At 47.0% G+C, this 20,750-nt stretch overlaps 1 protein-coding gene across 3 annotated transcripts in view; it reads right to left on the bottom strand.

Annotated features, from left to right (window-relative positions):
• RNF128 (ring finger protein 128) overlaps window positions 1-20,391 on the bottom strand; it is a 54,616-nt gene extending 34,225 nt beyond the window's left edge. For 2 of the 3 annotated variants that reach the window (XM_060681662.2, XM_060681664.2), the window contains exon 1: window positions 5,710-6,314. In XM_060681662.2, the coding sequence (XP_060537645.2) occupies window positions 5,710-6,163 (454 nt within the window). In that variant the 5' untranslated portion in view covers window positions 6,164-6,314. Of the gene's footprint in view, window positions 1-5,709; window positions 6,315-19,883 lie in introns of those variants that run through there. The other variant, XM_060681663.2, reaches the window with a different exon arrangement.
• Window positions 20,392-20,750: the final 359 nt, after the last annotated feature.

Below are 20,750 nucleotides of genomic sequence, written 5' to 3'. Positions count from 1 at the left end.
CTTCTCTTGGCAGTAAAGGAGAGTATTTGTAGCTCTGGGTTGAAATGAGGGATGCTCGGTGCTCTCGGAGGATGGTTGTTTTCTTGCACATTTTTCACCGTGGGGAGCACCCCTTGATGCTCTCTGAACTGGGCTGGTTTTTTTGCAGGCGTTTCATTACCCAAACTAGCTAACTTTTTTTTTTTTAATTTGATTTATATGCCGCCCTTCTCCGGAGACTCAGGGTGGCTTACAATGTGTTAAGCAATAGCCTTCATACTTTTGTATATTTATACAAAGTCAGCTTATTGCCCCCACAAACTAGGTCCTCAATTTACCCACCTTAGAAAGGATGGAAGGCTGAGTCAACCTTGAGCCTGGCGAGATTCGATCTTATTTTTAATTGCAGACAGCTGGTGTTAAATTACAGTGCTCTGTCTGTTGAGCTATCCAGGCTCCTGGTGAGTTTGTGGGGCTCTGGCACACATGCGTTCCAGTTTGGGCACTCGGTGCCGAGAGTGTTCGCCATCTCTGTTCTACTGGCTTGCCCTGTCGGTGTTAGCGGGGGCGGTGAGAGCAAAGCCCACTTCTTACTCAGCAGTGATGATGTTACCTAGTTTGGGTAACAAAACGTCTGCAAGAAAACAGCCAAGCTCAGAGAACACCAAGGGCCCTTTCAAGCTTCTCTGGCATTATTGGCCGTGCTTCCAATTAAAATCTGATAATTACGTAAAGAGTTATTGATCCATTTTGCGCCTGTTTCTTCCTAATATCCCCAACTGCGTTCAGTCCTTCAGACCTGCAGGGTTAAGGTGACTTCTAGGCATAATTTACTTCCTGTCAGTTACATTTCCCTGGCGTAGCAATACTGCCGTGGCTAAAATCCATGCAGGGGTTACTAAAGCAGAAAATTAACTTTCCTTCTCCTATAGGGTATGCTTGCTGCATTGCCCAAAGCCACTTGCTTTCCTCGGCCGGCGACTTCTTTTGTTATTGAAGGACTTATTGTGGTACAATGGAGGGAAATGTTAATGATTAGCCGCCGATAAACTTGTGTTTTCTAATGGGTTGCCCTTACTGCAAAACGTCCTGGCACCCTTTGTACGGGAGAGCGGTATAAAATATTTTAAATCGCATATTGTATTATGGTCTATCTAGGCAACGATATATGATTTAATAGATTTTATTGCAAGCCGTGTCCTGCATGATGTGGTCGACACGCCGCATCCATCAGCCCTGTGTATTTAATCTTCACCTTAATTGAAGAGCAACAAAGATGATTAGGGGACTGGAGGCTAAAACATATGAAGAACGGTTGCAGGAACTGGGTATGTCTAGTTTGATGAAAAGAAGGACCAGGGGAGACATGATAGCAGTCTTCCAATATCTCAGGGGCTGCCACAAAGAAGAGGGAGTCAAGCTATTCTTCAAAGCCCCTGAAGGCAGGACAAGAAGCAATGGGTGGAAACTGATCAAGGAGAGAAGCAACCTAGAACTAAGAAGAAATTCCCTGACAGTGAGAACAATCAATCAATGGAAGAACTTGCCTCCAGAAGTTGTGAATGCTCCAACACGGGAAGTTTTTAAGAAGAGATTGGATAACCATTTGTCTGAAATGGTAGAGGGTTTCCTGCCTAAGCAGGGGATTGGACTAGAAGATCTCCAAGGCAATGGTGAAATCCAATTTTTTTTTTTTACTACCGGTTCTGTGGGCGTGGCTTGGTGGGTGTAGTGTGGCTTGGTGGGCATGGCAGGGGAAGGATACTGCAAAATCTCCATTCCCACCCCATTCCAGGGGAAGGATATTGCAAAATCTCCATTCCCTCCACACTCCAGGGGAAGGATATTGCAAAATCTCCATTTCCTCCCCACTCTGGGGCCAGCCAGAAGTAACATTTGGCAATTCTCCGAACTACTGAAAATTTCCGCTACCTGTTCTCCAGAACCTGTCAGAACCTGCTGGATTTCACCCCTGCTCCAAGGTCCCTTCCAACTCTGCTATTCTATTCTATTCTATTCTATTCTATTCTATTCTATTCTATTCTATTCTATTCTATTCTATTCTATTCTATTCTATTCTATTCTATTCTATTCTATTCTTCAATCCTCAAATCACGGCACTAACTTGCAAAACAAACAAAATGTTGTGTGTTTGTGAATTCCCAGAGGAAAGCCATCTACGTAAGTAAAGTACTTTTGTTCAGGGCCAACAGAGAGGTGCACAGAGGGAAAGGAAGAGCCAAGCGTTCCTTCTCCCAAAGGGAAACTCCTATTACCCAAAGACAAGCATTACTTAATTACTCCTCATGTTCTTAGAATTCTCAGCTTGGAAATTATTCATGCATTGCTTTGCTTTCATTCACATCCGCAGTAACGAAGCGAGCAGCAGTACCCACCTACAGTTTAAACAAGACGATTTAAAAAAAAAAAAATTGAGATAATGCCACGGTGTGTCACTGCGCTATTTTATCATGTCGTAAAAAAAAAAGAGAGAGAGACCTACGGAGTATGTTTAAGTAGCCAGAAAATTCTCAGTTGTGCCACCAACATCGTAAAAAGCCCCGTCCCGTTTAATAATAGTGCATTCTAGAAAATTTATCTGCATTAAGGGGTCTTGCAGATTTTTGACTACTCCCCAAACTCGTTAAAAGGCTAGACCTGCTTAATTTCAACAGCACAATAGCCCATTGTGTCATTCTTTCAAGTAGGTTTTTAAAATTCTCCAGATTCTGAAGCCTTAAAAAGTCTCGAAGATTCAGGAAAACAGAAAAAGAAAACTTTCCTAAGTAGTTGTTTCGCTGGCTTCCAAAGTCATTAATCTGTTCAGAATATAAAGCGACATCTTTAAAAAAAAACAAAAATCCTAGACTATAGGTCTAATCAAATGTTGAAAGAGGCCAAGAGAAAAGCAATTCCCCGTTCTTACAACTCATGCTAAGCTTCTCTCACAAACTGCCCAAGGACTTTTTGGCAATCCCAGGTGACCTGTTCAAGGTAACCTGTTGGAAGGTGACTTTACAGTCCTCCTGTTAATCATCTGGGAACCTTTCAGCCTAAATATTACCGTAGGGCCATTTGTCTAAACGGGTCTGGACAGAGTCACAGGATAAACAAGCGAGCTTAGAGGAGACTAAATGGCTCAGAAGGTGCACGTAGGTATTTTGAAGAGAGACGGGTGATTATTTTGAAAACTTGTAATCAGGGTCAATCATCAGCCTGGCCTCGGGGCTCTCTGTATTAGCTTCTGCTTTGCCAGGACTTGATGATGTCTTCTAAACGTGCTGGATTCTTGTATAAATCCAAATGTCCATGGATCAAGAAGACGGCTGCCTGAGATCCAACCACACCCTGCTCCAGAAGATGTGGAATGTGAATTATGATGTCATCCAATGGAGATCCAGAACAGAAAGGCCCTAACCCCTTCCTCCCCCCTCCCTCAACTATCCTTTCTCCTTTTGTAAACCTTGAAAATCTGGGGTGGGGGGGGAGGGAGGAAGGTCCTCAGGAGGCATCCCTAAAAACTTGGGTGGAAATACAAAACCACAGTAGCAGAGATTCTGGGATATTTTACCATCCTATCTTGCAGATGATTAAATTGGGACTGTTGATTCTTTTCCTATTGGGTTTATAGCACTTTTCCTTTTAGGTTTTCTTACTGCTTTTTTATTGTTTTAATTGTTTTTAACCTGTAAAAATGAAGTGTTTTAATACTGTGTGTGACCAACCATACGCTAAATAAATAAATAAATATAGCACTTGTTTTGTTAGGGGGGGGAAAAGAGATTGGAGAAAGGGAAGAAGGTAGAAGTTAGGAAAGGAGAAGAAGGAAAAGAAGGGAAGAAGAAAGAAGGGAAGGGAGGAAGGAGGGTATGGAAAGAGAAGTCCTCACTGTAGGGGGGAACGGATAGCGAAAATGAAAGAATTTGCAGAAATTGCAGAAACTGGGATCTGTTTGGTCAGAGATCAAAACACCAAAGACTTGGAAACTTTTTTTTTTTTTTTGCTGAAAGAAAGGAAGAAAGAATATGATGATTTATGGCTCTGAAGATTAAAACAGATATGGACGAGAGGTGGATTGTAGTACTTGTATAAAATCTTAAAGAGGAAGGAAAGACAGTAAGATCGTTGGGAAGAAAGTCGGATGTCACTTATATAATCTTTAGAATGGCCTTTTAATAAAGGTACTTTTTTTAAAAAAACAGACCAGAAGGATCCCAAGTCACATCGTGCCTGCCTTCCAGATGGGTCAGTCTTCTTCCCTGACTTTCTAAAGCCCACTGGATGCTCCCAAAGCCCCATGGTCGTCCTGGAGTCCCAAACCCCATCATCCCCAGCAAGAAGGGGTCATGAACAAAGATGAACTGAGGGTCTTTGGGGAAAGGAAACCTTCTGAAGGGCTGGAGGGGAGGGAGGTCCACCTTGCTCCAAGCCCTCTAAACTCCACCGGCTCTCCCTGGATCCTTTCCAGAGCCCTTTCTGGAGTGCCAAACCCCATCATCCCCAGCAAAACAGCCCCACAGTCAGGAATGAGCTGGACAAAAGTGGAAGAAGCCCCTCCAGGGCTAGGGAGAAAGACATCCCACTGGTTCCCTTGCTGGCCCTGGAGTCCCAAGTCCCATCATCCCCAGCAGGGAAAGCCCCACAGTCTGGGACCAGCAAGGCAAAGCTGGATCTGAGACCTTCCTGGGCTCCCCTCCCAATCCTCCCCTAGAGTCCCAGGCTCCATTATCCCCAGCGGGGCCAAGGCGAAAGACACCCCACCCCACCGGCTCTCCCAAAGCTCCATCATCCCCAGCAGGAAAGGAGATAAAGACCAGTAGGGCCAAGTGGAGACCCCCCCCCAGCTTCCCCAGAGCCCCATCATCCCCAGCGGGGGCAAGGCGATGCCAAAGGGCTTTGGGGAGAGGAAGACAGACCCCCACCCCACCCACTTCTCCAAAACCCCATCATCCCCAGCTGTGCCAAGGCAAAGCAGAGAAGACAGATCCAAACACTCACCCTACCGGCTCCCCTAGAGCCCCATCATCCCCAGCGGGGCCAAGGGGAGACCCACCCCATTACTGGCTCCCCTCGAGCCCCATCATCCCCAGCGGAGCCAAGTCAAAGCCGAGGGGCTTTGGGGAGAGGAAGACAGAACCCCCTACCCCACCAGCTTCCCCAGAGTCCCATCATCCCCAGCGGAGCCAAGGAGAGACCCCCCCCTCTCCCCCAGAGCCCCATCATCCCCAGCGGAGCCAAGTCAAAGCCGAGGGGCTTAGGGGAGAGGAAGACAGACCCCCCCCACCCCACCAGCTTCCCCAGAGCCCCATCATCCCCAGCGGAGCCAAGTCAAAGCCGAGGGGCTTAGGGGAGAGGAAGACAGACCCCCCCCACCCCACCAGCTTCCCCAAAGCCCCATCATCCCCAGCGGGGCCAAAGGGAGACTCTCCCCCCCCCAGCTTCCCCAGAGCCCCATCATCCCCAGCGGGGCCAAAGGGAGACTCTCCCCCCCCCAGCTTCCCCAGAGCCCCATCATCCCCAGCGGAGCCAAGTCAAAGCCGAGGGGCTTAGGGGAGAGGAAGACAGACCCCCCCACCCCCCCAGCTTCCCCAAAGCCCCATCATCCCCAGCGGGGCCAAAGGGAGACTCTCCCCCCCCCAGCTTCCCCAGAGCCCCATCATCCCCAGCGGAGCCAAGGGACGATGCCGAGGGGCTTCGGAAGACAGACCCTCCCCAGAGCCCCCTCCTCACCCGGGTGGGTCATGGTCTGGACCTCGGGGCCGGCGGCGCCGTCGTAGTTGAAGACGGCCACGGCCTGGGCTCGGAGCCGGGCGGCGGCGTTGATCTTGACGCTGAACATGCAGCCCCCTCCGCGCTGCACCAGGGCCACCCAGGGCTGGTCGGCAGGCGCCGCCGAGAAGTTGCTGCGGGGGCTGCAGGCGTTGAGACCCTCGCGGGCGTCCGGCGCCACCACCAGCCCGGCGGCCGGCCTGACCGGCGAGTCCTGCCCGAAGAGGCCGCTCTCGCCCGCGCTCCACGCCGAGGAGTTGCTGCCCGGCAGGCGCCACGACACGTTCAGCCACGCCGTCCACACCGACTGAGCCCCCGCCGGACAAGGGCCCCCGCCGGCGCCGAAAGACAGCAGCAGCAGCCCGGCCAGCAGCGGGGACAACCACGCCGCCCGAGCCGACCCCGCTCGCCGCATCGCCCGCTCCCCTCAGACGACGCCGGCCGTCGCCTCAGGCAGCCTCTGCCGCCGCCGCCGCCGCGCGCGCGGGAGGGAGGGAGGAGGGGGCGGCGCCTGCGCGGAGGGGCGGCGCTTGCAGGACACGCCCACTCTCCCCCGCTCCGACTGAGGCAGCCGGACAGAACGGGGGGGAGGGGGCGTCGCCTGCGCTGGATGGGCGGCGCTTGGAGGACACGCCTCCACTCTCCCCCCCCCCACTCCGATCGAGACCATCGCCTCAGGCAGAAAGGGGGGGCGGCGCCTGAGTGAAGGGGCGGCGCTTGGAGGACACGCCCACTCCTTCACGCCCCCCCCGCTCCGACGGAGGGAGCCGGACAGAACGGGGGGGAGGGGGCGGCGCCTGCGCCTGGATGGGCGGCGCTTGGAGGACACGCCTCCACTCTTCCCCCCCCCACTCTGATCGAGACCATCGCCTCAGGCAGAAAGGGGGGGCTGAGTGAAGGGGCGGCGCTTGGAGAACACGCCCACTCTCCTTCCCCCCCCCCCCCGCCCGCTCCGACCGAGGGACCGGACAGAAGAGGGGGAGGGGGCGGCGCCTGCGCTGGATGGGCGGCGCTTGGAGGACACGGCTCCGCCCCCTTCCCCCAGCCTGTCACCTCAGGCAGCTGGGGAGGTGGAGCCTGCATGAAGGGGCGGTGCTTGGAGGACACGCCCACTCCCCCCCTCTGACTGAGGCCATCGCCTCAGGCAGCTGGGGAGGCGGAGCCTGCGTGAAGGGGCGGTGCTTGGAGGACACACCCCCTCCCCCCCTCCGACCAAGGCCGTCCCGGGCAAAGGGGGGGCAACACCTGCACTGGATGGGCAGCGCTTGGAGGACATGCCCACTCCCCCTCTGACCGAAGCCGTCGCCTTGGGCAGCAGAGGGGGGCGGCACCTGTGTTGGATGGGCGGTGCTTGGAAGACACGCCCAATCCCTCCCGGACAAATGGCTAAGGTAGACTTCACCTGGCCGCCTGTGGCCTGGCTAAGGATTCTGAGAGTCCTAGTTTCTGGGGCTGCAAGACAAATCATTCCTGCCAAGGCTTTTGCAGAGAATCGATAGCCCCGACTTGCGAACAGTTCATTTAGTGACCGTTCCCAAGTCACGACGGCGCTGAAAGAAGGAACTTAGGGCCGTTTTTCACACTTACGACCGTTGCGGCATCCCCGTGGTCACGTGATCAACATTCAGCCTCTTGGCAACAGATTTGTATTTGTGATGGTTGCAGGGTCACATGATCCCCCCCCCCTTTTTTTTGCGACCTCCTGACCAGCAAAGTCAACGGGGACACCCGATTCACTTAACAACCATGTTCCTAACCTAACCACCTCAGCGATTCGCTTCATGTTTGTGGGGCGAAACTCACTTAAGCAAATGTCTCACTCAGCAACGGAACTTTTGGCCTTTGATTGTGGTCGTAAGTCGAGGACTACCTGTGTTTGGTGCTTTCTGAGCATCTGGGTTTGCCTTGAAGCCGTTTCATTACCTGCGTGGGTAAACTCATCAGGGCTGGTGAGGGTGGAGTTTGCTCTTTGTTGAAGACCGGGACATGTACAGGCATTGATGTTACCTAGTTTGGGTAAAGAAACGTCTACAAGGAAACAAGCAAGTTCAGAGAGCACTAAGCGCCCCACGCTCTTCTTCCTCCTCTTCCTCTCCACACACCCCACTTTCTTCCAACACGGATGATGTTACCCAGATGGGTCATGAAAGGCCTCCAGGGAAACAAAACAAGCTCAGAGAACACCAAGGACCCCCTCGTTTCAACCCTGAGCTACGCAAATATTCTCCTCTGTTGGTAACACATAAATCTCTGGCAACCAACAGCCAGATAAGCAAGGATTGACACCAGACAAATAAAAGAAGCAGAAAGCCCATGCTCTTAATTCAGGAACTACAGTACTAAGGAGAAAAACCGCACCAAGGGTAGCCTGACAAGCAAATGGAGCAAACCATTTGCATTGCATTGATGATGTTACCTAATCAGGAAACGAAAAATCTGCCAGTAAACAGCCGAGCTCAGAAAGTGCCGAGGACTCCACAGTCCAAACTGGAGATACGGATGTGCCAAAGGTGCTTTTTTTCCCCAAGAGGCAACTGGACTGCCTGGCTTTTATTTTATTTATTTATTTATTTTATTGGTTCGATTTATATGCCGCCCTTCTCCGGAGACTCAGGGCGGCTTACAATGCGTTAAGCAATAGCCTTCATACTTTTGTATATTTATACAAAGTCAGCTTATTGCCCCCACAATCCGGGTCCTCATTTTACCTACCTCGGAAGGATGGAAGGCTGAGTCAACCTTGAGCCTGGTGAGATTTGAACTCGCAGTCATCGCAGGCAGCTGGTGTTACTTAACAGTACTTACAGTGCTGCGCCACCAAGGCTCTTTGAAGATGTTCTGCTTTTCATCCAAGAAGCAGAACATTCTTCAGAATTCTTCAGAGCTGAAGATGTTTCACTTCTTGGATGAGAAGTGAAACGTCTTCAAAGAAAAAGAAAAACAACAAAACCAGAAAGTCCATTTGCCTCTTGAAAAAAAAGGGACAACCATAATCTGGATGACTTGAGCTACGGATATTCTCTATCGAAATTCATTTCCGTAAGTATTGGACATACGATGGCCAAAACCTCTGGAGAAGTGTCTCACGCTGGGAAAGGTGGTTAAGAAAATAAAGAGCCAGAAATTATTGAAGTGTGCAATCGAAAAATAACAATAAAATCCATCTTATCGATCCCGAAATGACAATCGTCCTCAATTTACAGCCACAATTGGGATTGAAATGTCAGCCACGAAGTGATGCAGTTACTGAGTTGCACCCAATTGTGTGACCTTTTCTGTTGTGAATCACAATGACCCCAGGGTATTGCAACCGTCATAAATGCGTGCAGGTTGCCAAGCTCCCGAATTTTGGATTGTGTAACCATGGAAATGTTGCGATGTAGATGGTAAGTGTGAGAGAACTAGTCGTAAGTCACTTTTTTCCCAGTGCGGTCATAACTTCAAATGGTTGTTAAACAAATGTTGTAACTCAAAGACTACGTGTACGGTGCTTTTATCGGAGTACAAAACCTAAGAGATTCTGGAAACTTACTGAAAAAAAAAAATAAAGAAAGAAAACGCTCCAATGCGTGGGAGCTGGGAATTGTGAGTAATGCGATGCCATTATTAATACATCTGAAAGAGAGAGTTTAACTATTTTTAAAAGAGGTAAGAGGACAAGGGTGGAATCTTCACTCTGGAACAAAAAAAATGAAAAGAGAAGTTTCATTCATGGTGTTGGAAAAATGGGGCAGGGAAATTCCATCTGATAACATTCAATTCGGCTTTGAATTGTATTTGCAGAGAACTAATCTAGGCCATTCTAAGCTCTTGTCCATAAAGCTGCCTTTCCTAATTTAGCAGCGTCCCTGGCCTGCAGTCTGGAGTGGGCTTTCCTCCTCAACATACAGGTCATTAAAGCTCCCATTAAAGAATACTTCATAGAAGTCGTCTTCTTCCTCCTCTTCTCCTCCTCCTCCCTTCACAGATTAACAAAGTTGGAAGGGATCTTGTAGGACATCTAGTCCAATCCCCTGCCTATTCAGGAGATCCTACACCATTTCTGAGAGATGGAAATCCAATCTCTTCTTGAAAGCTTCCAGTGATGAAGCTCCCACAACTTCTGAAGGCAACTTCTCTTCCACCGGTTGACTGTTCTCACTGTCAGAAAATTTCTCCTTATTTCTAGGTTGAATCTCTTCTTGATCAGCTTCCATCCATTATTCGTTGTCTGGCCTTCAGATGCTTTAGAGAATACCTTGACTCCCTTCCTCTCTGTGGCAGCCCCTCAAATATTGGAAGACTGCTATCCTGTCTCCCCTGGTCCTTCTCTTCACTAGACTAGCCAGGCCCACTTCCTGCAACCGTTCATCATATGTTTTAGTCTCCTTCTCCTCCATCTCTCGTCTTCTTTTCCTTCTCTTTCTTTCTTCTGAGAAAGCATTGCTGGTAAAGGACATGGGCTATGGTGGGATGTGTCATGGAGGCATGGCCTATCTCCCGGTGCTTCAAGCTTTCAAAGAAAACACAGGAGGCTCAGTTAAATAGGTCACAGAGGTGGCGCTGTTTGATTAAGCAAGCGGATTGGGGCTTTGCTCGGCGCTCCAAATTATGAATAATTGGGCCAGGATGTCGACATTCTGTCACCAAAGGTTCTCAATTAGGGTTGGAGAAGATAAGAACTTAGGAAAAGAAGCTCCACCTTGCTGAAATAAGCCAACCTGGACAAGAGCCGGATGGAAGGCTACTCATCTGCTGCCATTTGAAACGACTGCCTCGTTCAATAAAGTGCATTGTGTTGATATCTTTCTCGCCTATTGTGCTACATCAGAGGTGCCCAAACTTGGCAGCTTTAAGACTTGTGGACTTCAACTCCCAGGATTCTCCAGCCAGCATAGCTGGAGAGTTGAAGTCCACAAGTCTTAAAGCTGCCAAGTTTGAAGACCTCTGTACTATATGTACACAGCTATAGATGTCCAGGTCAGTATGGATTCTGGGAGCTGAAGTTCACACATCTTAAAAGTTGCCAAGGTTGAGAAACCCTGACTCTAGATCAGGGGTCAGCAATCTGCGGCCCTGGAGCCGCATGTGGCTCTTTTATGCCTTTGCTGCGGCTCCTTGTTGCTGGTCGGCTCTACAATTGATAGGGCTTTCGGTTAGGACAGGTAGAGGAAAAAGGATGCTGTGCTAGGAAGAGACTCTATGATGGGAGAACGGGACTTCCGGTCCGCAGAGGAAAAAGGACGCCGTGCTAGGAGGAGACTATGATGGGGAAACCGGATTTCCGGTCGGCTCCAGAATGGAACGGGGGCTTCCGGTTAGGACTTTTGTGGCTCTTTGAGTGTTTAAGGTTGCCGACCCCTGCTCTAGATCAACATCTCTCAAGCTGGCCTGCTCCAGATATGTTGAGGTTACTTCCTCAGAAGATTATAGCTGATGGAGATTCTAGGTGCTGTAGATTTAGAACAACTGGGAGATTCCAAACTCTGGAAAGTTTTATTCATTCTTTCAATAAATCCGTTCCTTTTCTAGGAAATGGTAACAAGGAAGCTCCTGGCAGTTTATTTCTAGTTTCCATTCTATGCAAATTCTGCATCACACAGAAAAGGCTTTGCCTTCTACAATACAAGTTAGTGACCTGTAAATTTGATGCAATCATAACTACCATAACAATGTAACAATAGTAATAATAATGTGACAGGTGGAAAAAAATGTTGGCTTCGTTTTCCAGGTTCTGAAATGCTAAAAACCCAAATGCCACCTCTGAAAAATGCGTAAATTCCCCACAAGAATGAATGAAAACCACATCAAAATACATTAAATACATAATGAGAAGCGGTCGTTGTGTTTTCTCACAATAAACACAAGGTCTCGGTGTCCTAAAAACAACTCCCTGGGATTTCACATCTCAAGAACCCATGCCTGGGAGAGTTTGCTCTAGATTTGTTTGACTTTTCAAAGAAGTTAAATAAAGATTTTGATTTGTGTAATTTTCCTTGGGCAACGTAGAGAGGAACAATGTCGGACCTTATTAGCTAGGTAATAAAAATGTACTTTTCAAATAAATGAATTAGCTTGGAGGAAAAATTAGCATTAGTTGAATATTAATGGTTCCAGTCTTTTTTCCATCTGCAGACAAGACAGCATTTCTTGAGCTACAGATGAAAGGTAACAAGACGACAGGATAAAAGATGACAAAATCTGTTTCAGACAAAGGGTTTTGGGTTCGTGGAAAGGGGAGGGGGGGGTTTCCAAGCTGGATTTCACCCTTGGAAGTAAGAAATAACTTGTCATTTACTCACAAATGTCAGCTGAGAGCAATCGGTATGGAGCAACACATTAAACATTTCATGGTGAAAGTCCCAGATTTAAACCTCTTTCTCCCCAGTCCTAAATAAACTGGATAACCTCAAAACCTCTATTTAGGATTGAGCCGAGGACTTGGGAAATCACACTTAGGGGTTCAAATATCATGTCAAAAGGACAAATTTGATCTGTTTGGCTTGCTTTGATCTTATGTCAACCGTATGTCTCCGACCCGCTCCGCAGACTTAGATTCAACAAAACACAGCTTAGTGTAATATGGGAAGCTATTCGTGAGATGAAAGTTGCCTCCATACCTCCCTCTAACCTTTGTTTTATTCTGTTTTTTTTTTTTTCCTTTTCTTCTGTTCCTTTCCCAAACTTTGCACTGTCAATCTCTTACGGAAGAAAGAAAGAATCAATTCTATCCAGGGTGCAGCAGCACTGCAACACAAAGAACCAACAATTATCATCAGATTCTTCGTAGACCAGAAGAAAACAAATGTGTATGAATTTCAATGGAAAGGAAAGTGCCCAGACATGTTCAGGCAGAAATACTGTTATATCATTCAGTAGGGTCTTTCCTGGAGTTTGGCTGACTTTCTATTTGCTGGGAATGAATCAGAAAAAGGCATTTCCCTTCCTTTTTTAAGGGAGCTGATTACACAAGATTGGAGGTCTGGGGTTTTTCATATGATCAGGGAGTGTGACACAGGACCCAGCTCAGAAGCATCAAGCTACTGATAATCTGCAAAAAAGGGAAAACGTGTCTAGACAGGTCAAAGCCCGTTATACAAACAATGAATATAGACATGGCACAACTTGAGGTCCACCCAAGAAGAGGTCTTTAAATGAAAATGGAAAACCGCAAGGCTGTTCATTAGATCGAAGTATGAAATTCTTAATATTTATGGCCTTAACTCCAAGGGTTAATGGGTCACCTTGCTTATAGCTAAGTGTTGTATCTTATGATTCTTGATGAATGTTTTTTTTTTTCCTTTTTATGTACACTGAGAGCAGATGCACCAAAGACAAATTCCTTGGGTGTTAAATCACACTTGGCCAATAAAGAATTCTATTCTATTCTTTACTTATAACGAAGGCTGGAAGGTGAAGAAAAAGCTGAGCTGAGCTCCCACTGACTACACACACATGAAGAATATCCACATAGTTTTCTTGGCAATACATGAATTGTGCGTCATTGCCACCTTCTGATATGTATCTGTAACTTCCCAATTTAGTGAGCCATTCTGGAAGTTTCTGATGGCTTCTCAACTAAACACTTAACCAGGTCTCAACCTGTTTAAGATTTGGTCAGTTAGGTACTGGATAACTGTTTTTTTATATGGCGTATTTTCTAATACATTCGATGATGTTACACGACGGATAGGAAGCCAGGGTGATTCTGATTGACATGGCTGAAAATGTTTTGTTTACCTGGAATCAAGCTGCACTTTGGAACACAGAACATGGGAAGTTAGCCGTGCGCAAGGTCAGGTGATCCGTGACGATTGTCCAGAAGCACCAGGCCAGAGAGTACATCATTCAGGAAATATCAAACATTAATTTCTATTTGAAAACCTAGAACATGATTAATAGAACGAATACAAGCAATTCTTAACTTAAAGCCCAATTGAGGTGGAAATTTCTGTTGCTGAGCGAGACGGTTGCGAAGTTAGTTTTGCTCCGTTTTACGACCTTTCTTGCCACAGTTGTTCTACAGACAGTCCTCGACTTACAAACGGTTCATTTAGTGACCGTTCAGTTACAATGTCACTGAGCGAAAAGGGACTTGTGACTGTTTTAGCATCCCCATGGACACATGATTCACATTCGGATGCTTGGCGACCAACTCACATTTATGACAGTTGCAGTGTCCTAGGGGTTACGTGATCCTTTTTTTGCGACCTTCTGACAAGTAAAGTCAACAGGGAACCCAGATTCGCTTAACAACCGTGTTCCCAATTTAACAGCTGCAGTGATTCGCTTAACAAAGGTGGCAAGGAAAGTCGTAAAATTTGGCCAAACCCACATCACTAATTTCTCACTTAGCAACATCCATTTGGGGCTCAATTGTGGCCATAAGTTGAGGACTACCGGTATTGTGAATTTGCTCTAACAGAGGCATTAAAAAAAACTAAACACCGCACCCACAATTCGCTTGTCGTATTTCAGCGATGACATTCAAACTTTTTGCACCTGACAGCTTGGGATGAAAAGATGGTTGCTGAGTCCTTTTGTACCAGTTGTGCATGTTTTGGTACCACTCAGCTATTTTATTACTCCAGCATTCACTTCCTTGAATCGGCTAAAATAAACATTCTTTATTCGTTGTTGTTCTGGTGTGGGATTTGTATGTCCATTACATTTTATAATGGCTTGCACCTAAGAAATATTCCTATCCAGGTATAACAACAAGCCAGAGACTGCAAGGCTGATGGGTAAGAATGTTAATAGAATAACTAGGAACTGAAAAGGAGAATCAGAAAAAAAAAAAAAAAACCATGGAGAGAATTGAAAGTGCAAAGAAGGGAAGAAAAAGTGGGGAAGCGAATTGCTTCCTCGATTCTGCCTGTCATCTGCTGACCAACCTATGAGATTGAAAAAGAACAATGCAGTTTCTGTAGGGAGCTACAGGCAGGAGATTTTTTTGGAATGTGGGCATTTGGCTTGGTGTGCACAATTAAAAGTTGGCCAGCTGGGGGCACTATTGTTCCAGGATAGATAAAGAACTGTGCCTTGGATTTTTACAATTCCATTAAGTTTGTTTCTACTATAAGCCCAGTGAATTCAGAACAGGCTTCTTTCTGTTCTCTTTTTCATGTCTCTATCATTTCCGAAGACATGGGACCGATTCTCAGAATGAATTGGTTACAGAATTCCTCCTGATCAAAAACTAGTTTTCTTTTATGCTTGAAATGTCTGATTTTCCAGAGCATTCTGGTCACAAGCAGTAAGTAAGGCAGTTTATACAGTATTCACAAATGTACTCTGTGATGATTGCCTGTGCTAACCTGGATATATATCAAATCACATCTTTATTACAACCAGAGACCAGCATAAACCTGGACACATAAGCAGAGGAAAATCAGGAGGAGGTTCAGTAGCGCCTTTTCCAACCAACCAGTTTTAGTAAAAAGGCATTCGGTTTTGATGAGTTACAGCTTGCTCCATCAGATGCTTGAAATGGCTGAATTGATATAGGATTCAAATTGGGATTTATAAGACAGATTATTTTGTCGTTCCAAAACAGCTTTTTAAAAATCCGTAATGGGAGTGCCTTGGCAAGATTAGCGTGCTCTGATATTTCTCTCTGCCCGGATTGTTTTGAGACTTGAGCTAAAAAAAAAAAAAAATTAAACTCCATTTATTCTTTGCAGGCTTCCCGAATAATGTGGTGTTTATGTGTCCGTTGTGCAGTGTTATCATGACATTGAGGAAATTGACTCGTGCTATGGATAGGAAGGCTAAAATTGATGGTGGGTGAAGTGATTGAGGTCTTGATGGAATCTGATGATTCTTCTCCCATGGATCTCATTGATGAGAGTGTCACCAATGAATCCCAATTAAACGAAGGATTTCCAGATTTAAGAATTGAAAAAGCATTGTTGAAAAACCAGCTACGAAGATACCGGCATCCCGTGAAATCATGCGTGTGCCCTTATTTACAGATAAACCCAACCTCCTTGGCACCAGGGTGAAAACCATAACGGACACACAAACAACAACGTTTTACAGAAAACCTACAGATCACCATGGAGACCATACGCACGCGCTTCCAAGATTCTGCCCAGAATGCATCACACCAAATCAATTTTCCATAGGTTTTTACTCTTATGCGTTTGCTCTGACCCATTTGACAAAGAGATGCTCAACTGATGGAATTAATCCAGGCAGTCAGGAGACTGAACAATCCGCCCAACAAGATCAATAGACTGATCAATAGAAGCAAATTGATTCCTAGGGAGAACCTATTAAAAAAAAAACCCAGAACAACAGAACACTCTTGGCTGTTATCTACATCTTACAGCTCGAGCCACTCAAAGGCGTTATTAATAAGTTTGCAAACCATGCTGGATATGGAAGCTGCATTTTCCTAGGCCCTGGGTGGCAGGGCTATATTTGCATACCGAGCCCAACCTGAAATGAGATTCTCATAAACAACCCCAGAAGAATGAATGATGCTACTAACATGGGAAACAACTTTGGGTTAGCTAAATGAAGGGGTCTATTTAATTCTCATCTTTACCAGCAGCACCATCACAGACCTCTGAAGACTAGGTAAAGGTTCCCCTTGCACATATGTGCTAGTCGTTCCCGACTCTGGGGGGTGTTGCTCGTATCCATTTCAAAGCCAAACAGCCAGAGCTGTCCGAAGACGTCTCCGTAGTCATGTGGCTGGCATGACTCAATGCCAAAGGTGCATGGAATGCTGTTACCTTCCCACCAAAGGTGGTCCCTATTTTTCCACTTGCATTTTTTATGTGCTTTCGAACTGCTAGGTTGGCAGAAGCTGGGACAAGGAACGGGAGCTCACCCCATTACGCGGCACTCAGGATTCAAACCGCTGAACTGTTGACCTTTCGATCAACAAGCTCAGCATCTTAGCCACTGAACTAAGTTGGGTTTTTTTCCCCCATATTTCTCCCTCCAATGAGATTCACATCATCATCTGCCAGCCCTGGGTCTCTGAATTCTACCTGGAACTAATGTGTGCAGAGCAATCGATGGATAGAGGTTTGACATCAGGACTCGAAACAAAGGCAAAAGAACACCAGTGTTCGACCCTTCGGAGACTCCATTAGAGATTACACAGTAAAGACTTCCAACAGTTCGTTTAGTGACCATCTGAAATTACAGCGGGACTGAAAAAAACGTGACTTTTCACACCTACGACCGTTTGCAGCATCCCCATGGTCACATGATTTACATTTGGATGCTTGACAACTGGCTCATTTTTATGACGATGATAGTGTCCCGGGGATCATGTGATCCCCTTTTACGACCTTCTGACGAGCAAAGTCAATGGTGGAAGCCAGTTTGATTTAACCACCGTGTTACTCACTTAACAAACGTGGCGAGGAAAAGTCGTAAAACGGGACAAAACTCCCTTAACCAATGTCTCACTTAGAGACGTCCATTCTTGGCTCCATTGTGGTCCTAGGTTGAAGACTACCCGTATGAGCTGGTTTGGGAGAAAGACATTTGAGGAGCCCAACTGAGCAAGCAGTTGCCGAAGGTAAAAAGATTACAGGCTGTCTCAGGAGGATTTGACAAACACAATGGGTTTCCCACCCATTACGATGGTTAAATACTTGTGATCTCCTAGGTAATCTGCACAATCACCCTGTCACTTCCCCTTCTATCCGACCCGTCCCACTTTAGATCAGGTTTCAGTTACTGCATCAGATGAAATGAGATGCCGCTTGCAAAAGCTTAATCAAATGTGCTAATCTGAAAGGGGCAACCAGACTCAATTTTTAAGACTCTCACGGACTGTCACACGTTTCCCCCCTATAACAGGGGTGTCAAACTAAAGACCTTGGGGCTGGACCTGACCCGCGGGGTGCTTAGATCTGACCCATAGGGCCACCCGGGAAACAGCAAAGGACCAGCCGCGACAGCCTCCTGCTGCCCTCTGCCGGTGAAAACGGAGCTCTGCTTTCACTGGCGGAGGGCAGCAGGAGGCCGTCGTGGCCAAAAACGGGGCCTAGGAGGGCCACCTCCCAAGCTCTGTTTTCGCTGGCAGAGGGACTATGGGCCAGTCCTTCGCTGTTTCCAGGGTGGCCCCGTAGGTCAGATCTAACCACCCTGTGGGCCGGATCAGTTTTCGCTGGCAGAGGGCTGCAGGAGGCCGTCATAGGCAAAAACGGAAACTGGGAGTCTGTTTTCGCTGGCAGAGCGCTCGGGCTACCACAGGTGCCCCCAACACGAGTGACGTCAAGCTGGCCACGCCCACTCCGGTCCCCGAGGTCAAACACAACCCTGATGCGGCCCTCAGTGAAAATGAGTTTGACATCCCTGCCCTGTAATATAAGATGGGGAAATATCACGCAGGAACCAAAAACATAGACCGAAGCACAGGCATTGGATTAAACATCTTCCAGACTTATTGGGCTCAACCGAAACAAAAACATCTCTGACACCAGAAGAACCCTTGAATTCTTGCTTAAAGAAGAATTCGAAGTAAAAAAGTAAAAATGTTAAGTAAAAAACTTAAAAAGTTCTGCACTCAGCAAAGCCACTGAAAGCTATTCACGTGTCAATCATTAACTTCAGGTCAGGCTGAAACTGAGACAAAGGCCCGGCAGGTTATCTGCTACCACCACCAAAAGGGGGGAAAAAATGACCCCAAAGCATTCCTTTCTGCCATTTTGGTCTTCTGCATTTGATCGCAGAATTTAGCAGAAATATTTATACAACCCACGCCCCCTTCCAGAAAAATTCCCCAGAATTTCCCTCAAGGAAATTCACCGGGATACCAAAATTACTTGCTTCTTGGGACAGAATTGGCAATTTTAATTTTTGGATAACTTTTCAGGGCAGATACGCTATCACTGAACATCTGTTGGCATGCAATGGGGTCTTCGTTGAGCCAGTTCTTTGTGTACTCTAGATCTGTGGACTAGACATTTTTAAAAACAACAACAAAACTGCAACAAAACTTCCGAGCGTACGCTCAAAACAAAAGGCTTCTCATCGTTAGAACAAGGATCTTGGTCTATTCATCTCAAAGCCCCTTCCTCATTTCATCCCCTTTCCAACTTTTACTCTGCTTCAGCAGTGGAAATGATTAAATTAGGCTTCTGCTAAGCAGCTGCCAAATCAAAACCCTCCATCAACGCAATGCACACCAGCCAGAGAGACATCAGTGGTGCAGATTTTCCTTTGGCTTGGTTTATGAAGAAATGAAGAGAGGAGGGGAGGGCAGGGGAGTGGAGGGGAGGAGAAACTTACGATGTACTTAGGGGAGTTAAGTCACCGGAAAACAAATATGGCTGCTGTTACCACTGGATGCAATTCTCAACAAACTGGATAAAGAAAGCGCATAGCTCTGCACTCTTGGCGTTTATAAAGAAAAGTCAAAAGCACAAAAGACGATACGGGGAATGCCAGAGAAACCAGATAGCAAACTGTTTATTCTTGCCTTGCTGGTTCTTTGTCCACATTTATATGCCTTATCCGAGGTCTTTTAATTCATCTTCGCATGCTCCTCCTTGGGCATCACCTTCAACCAGACTTTTGAAAGGTAGCAAGGGAAAACATGCATCTTTATTTGTGGGGTGTCCCCCCCCTTCCCCCGTTATTTCAGAATGCTGCAACTCTACTAATAAATAAGTCCATCAAGGAGTTTCATCCTGATTTTTATTTTTTATTAAATTTCTAACCGCCCATCTTACCTAAAAGACTCTCACAAGTAATCTTGTTCGTTTGTTTTTAATCCCGTTTTTTTTATTTTTTGAGGTGCAAATCTCACCGAGTGTAAAAAATGTTCCCCAATGAACATGGAACTAGCGTTCAGGCTGGCATAATAAAACCAAATGATGAATCAACACAGGAAGCCTGTAATTCTATTCTAGTCTGATAATATTAGAAATTACCCCCAAAGCAGAAGAGGATAAAGTTACACAGCCTGTCCCTCTACACACACACACACACACACACACACACACACACACACACACACACACACACACACACACACTGTACCACCCAGAAGCTTCAGGCAGAACTCTGCCTCAAAGTCGAGCTTCAAAGGTCAAAATCCACTCGCAAAAGACAAAAATCCTCACACGGTTTTCCTACCTGGGGAACTATTAAAAAGCTCCCAGGCCCAACGGTTTAACACTTACCGGGATGTGCCATGTGGATGGTATTGTTGCCGTGCTTTGCGTAGTTATAGATGACCACGGCCGCCGCGCCCAGTCTGGCCGCCCGCTTAATCTTCTCCGTGAAGGTGCAGTTGCCTCTTGCGACGAGGGCAATCCAGGGCGACACCGCGGGGGCGAAATGCGTATCCCACGTGCAAGCTTGGAACTTGGAAGAATTGGAAAGCACCACCAGCCCACGAGCCTCCGTCACGGGAGAATGCACGCCGAACATGCCGCACTCGCACCTGTTGTTGGTCGAGGTTCGGTTGAAAGTGTTGAAGTAGACTAAACTCACGTTGGCTTTGATGGGGAGAGCCCGGACGGCGCTCAAGAGGCCGGCGAGGATCAGAAATCGTGCAGGGCTGGGTTTCCACCCGCCCTTCATCGCTCGGTGGCTTCAAAAATAAAAACCAAAAACGCGTCGAAAAGCATTCGATTGCCAAGAGCCTCCCGTTTCTCCTCTGCGTTTAATCTGAAATTACAATCCTTTGGCAGGTAAGCAACACCGCTCCTCCCTGGTCATTAGATCTTGCGTTGCGTCAGCTCAGTTCTCTCTTTGCTTATCTCAGAGGAATAAAACGACCTGATGCCGGAGCCACAGGGCAGGAACTCAGGCAGCTAATTTTCAACCCCACCACTCGCAACTCTTGTTGTTTCCACACAACTGCTTTTAAAGCAGGCATGCCGGCTGAAGGGCTCCGTGCAGGTTTTGAGCGCCCTTCCCTATGCACGTAGATACAGGTGAGACGGGCGGCCTTTAGGAAAAAGAGGAAGGTGCTTAGTCTGCAAGGTGTTATGTTCCCATCTAAATAAACACAAGGGAATTTGAGGGAAAATGGCCAATCATAA

This window comes from Pantherophis guttatus, chromosome 12 (genome assembly GCF_059756535.1).
Source record: "Pantherophis guttatus breed Tessera chromosome 12, ASM5975653v1, whole genome shotgun sequence".
NCBI classification, from domain to species: Eukaryota; Metazoa; Chordata; class Lepidosauria; order Squamata; family Colubridae; genus Pantherophis; species Pantherophis guttatus.
This window is presented reverse-complemented; position numbering and strand designations above follow the sequence as displayed.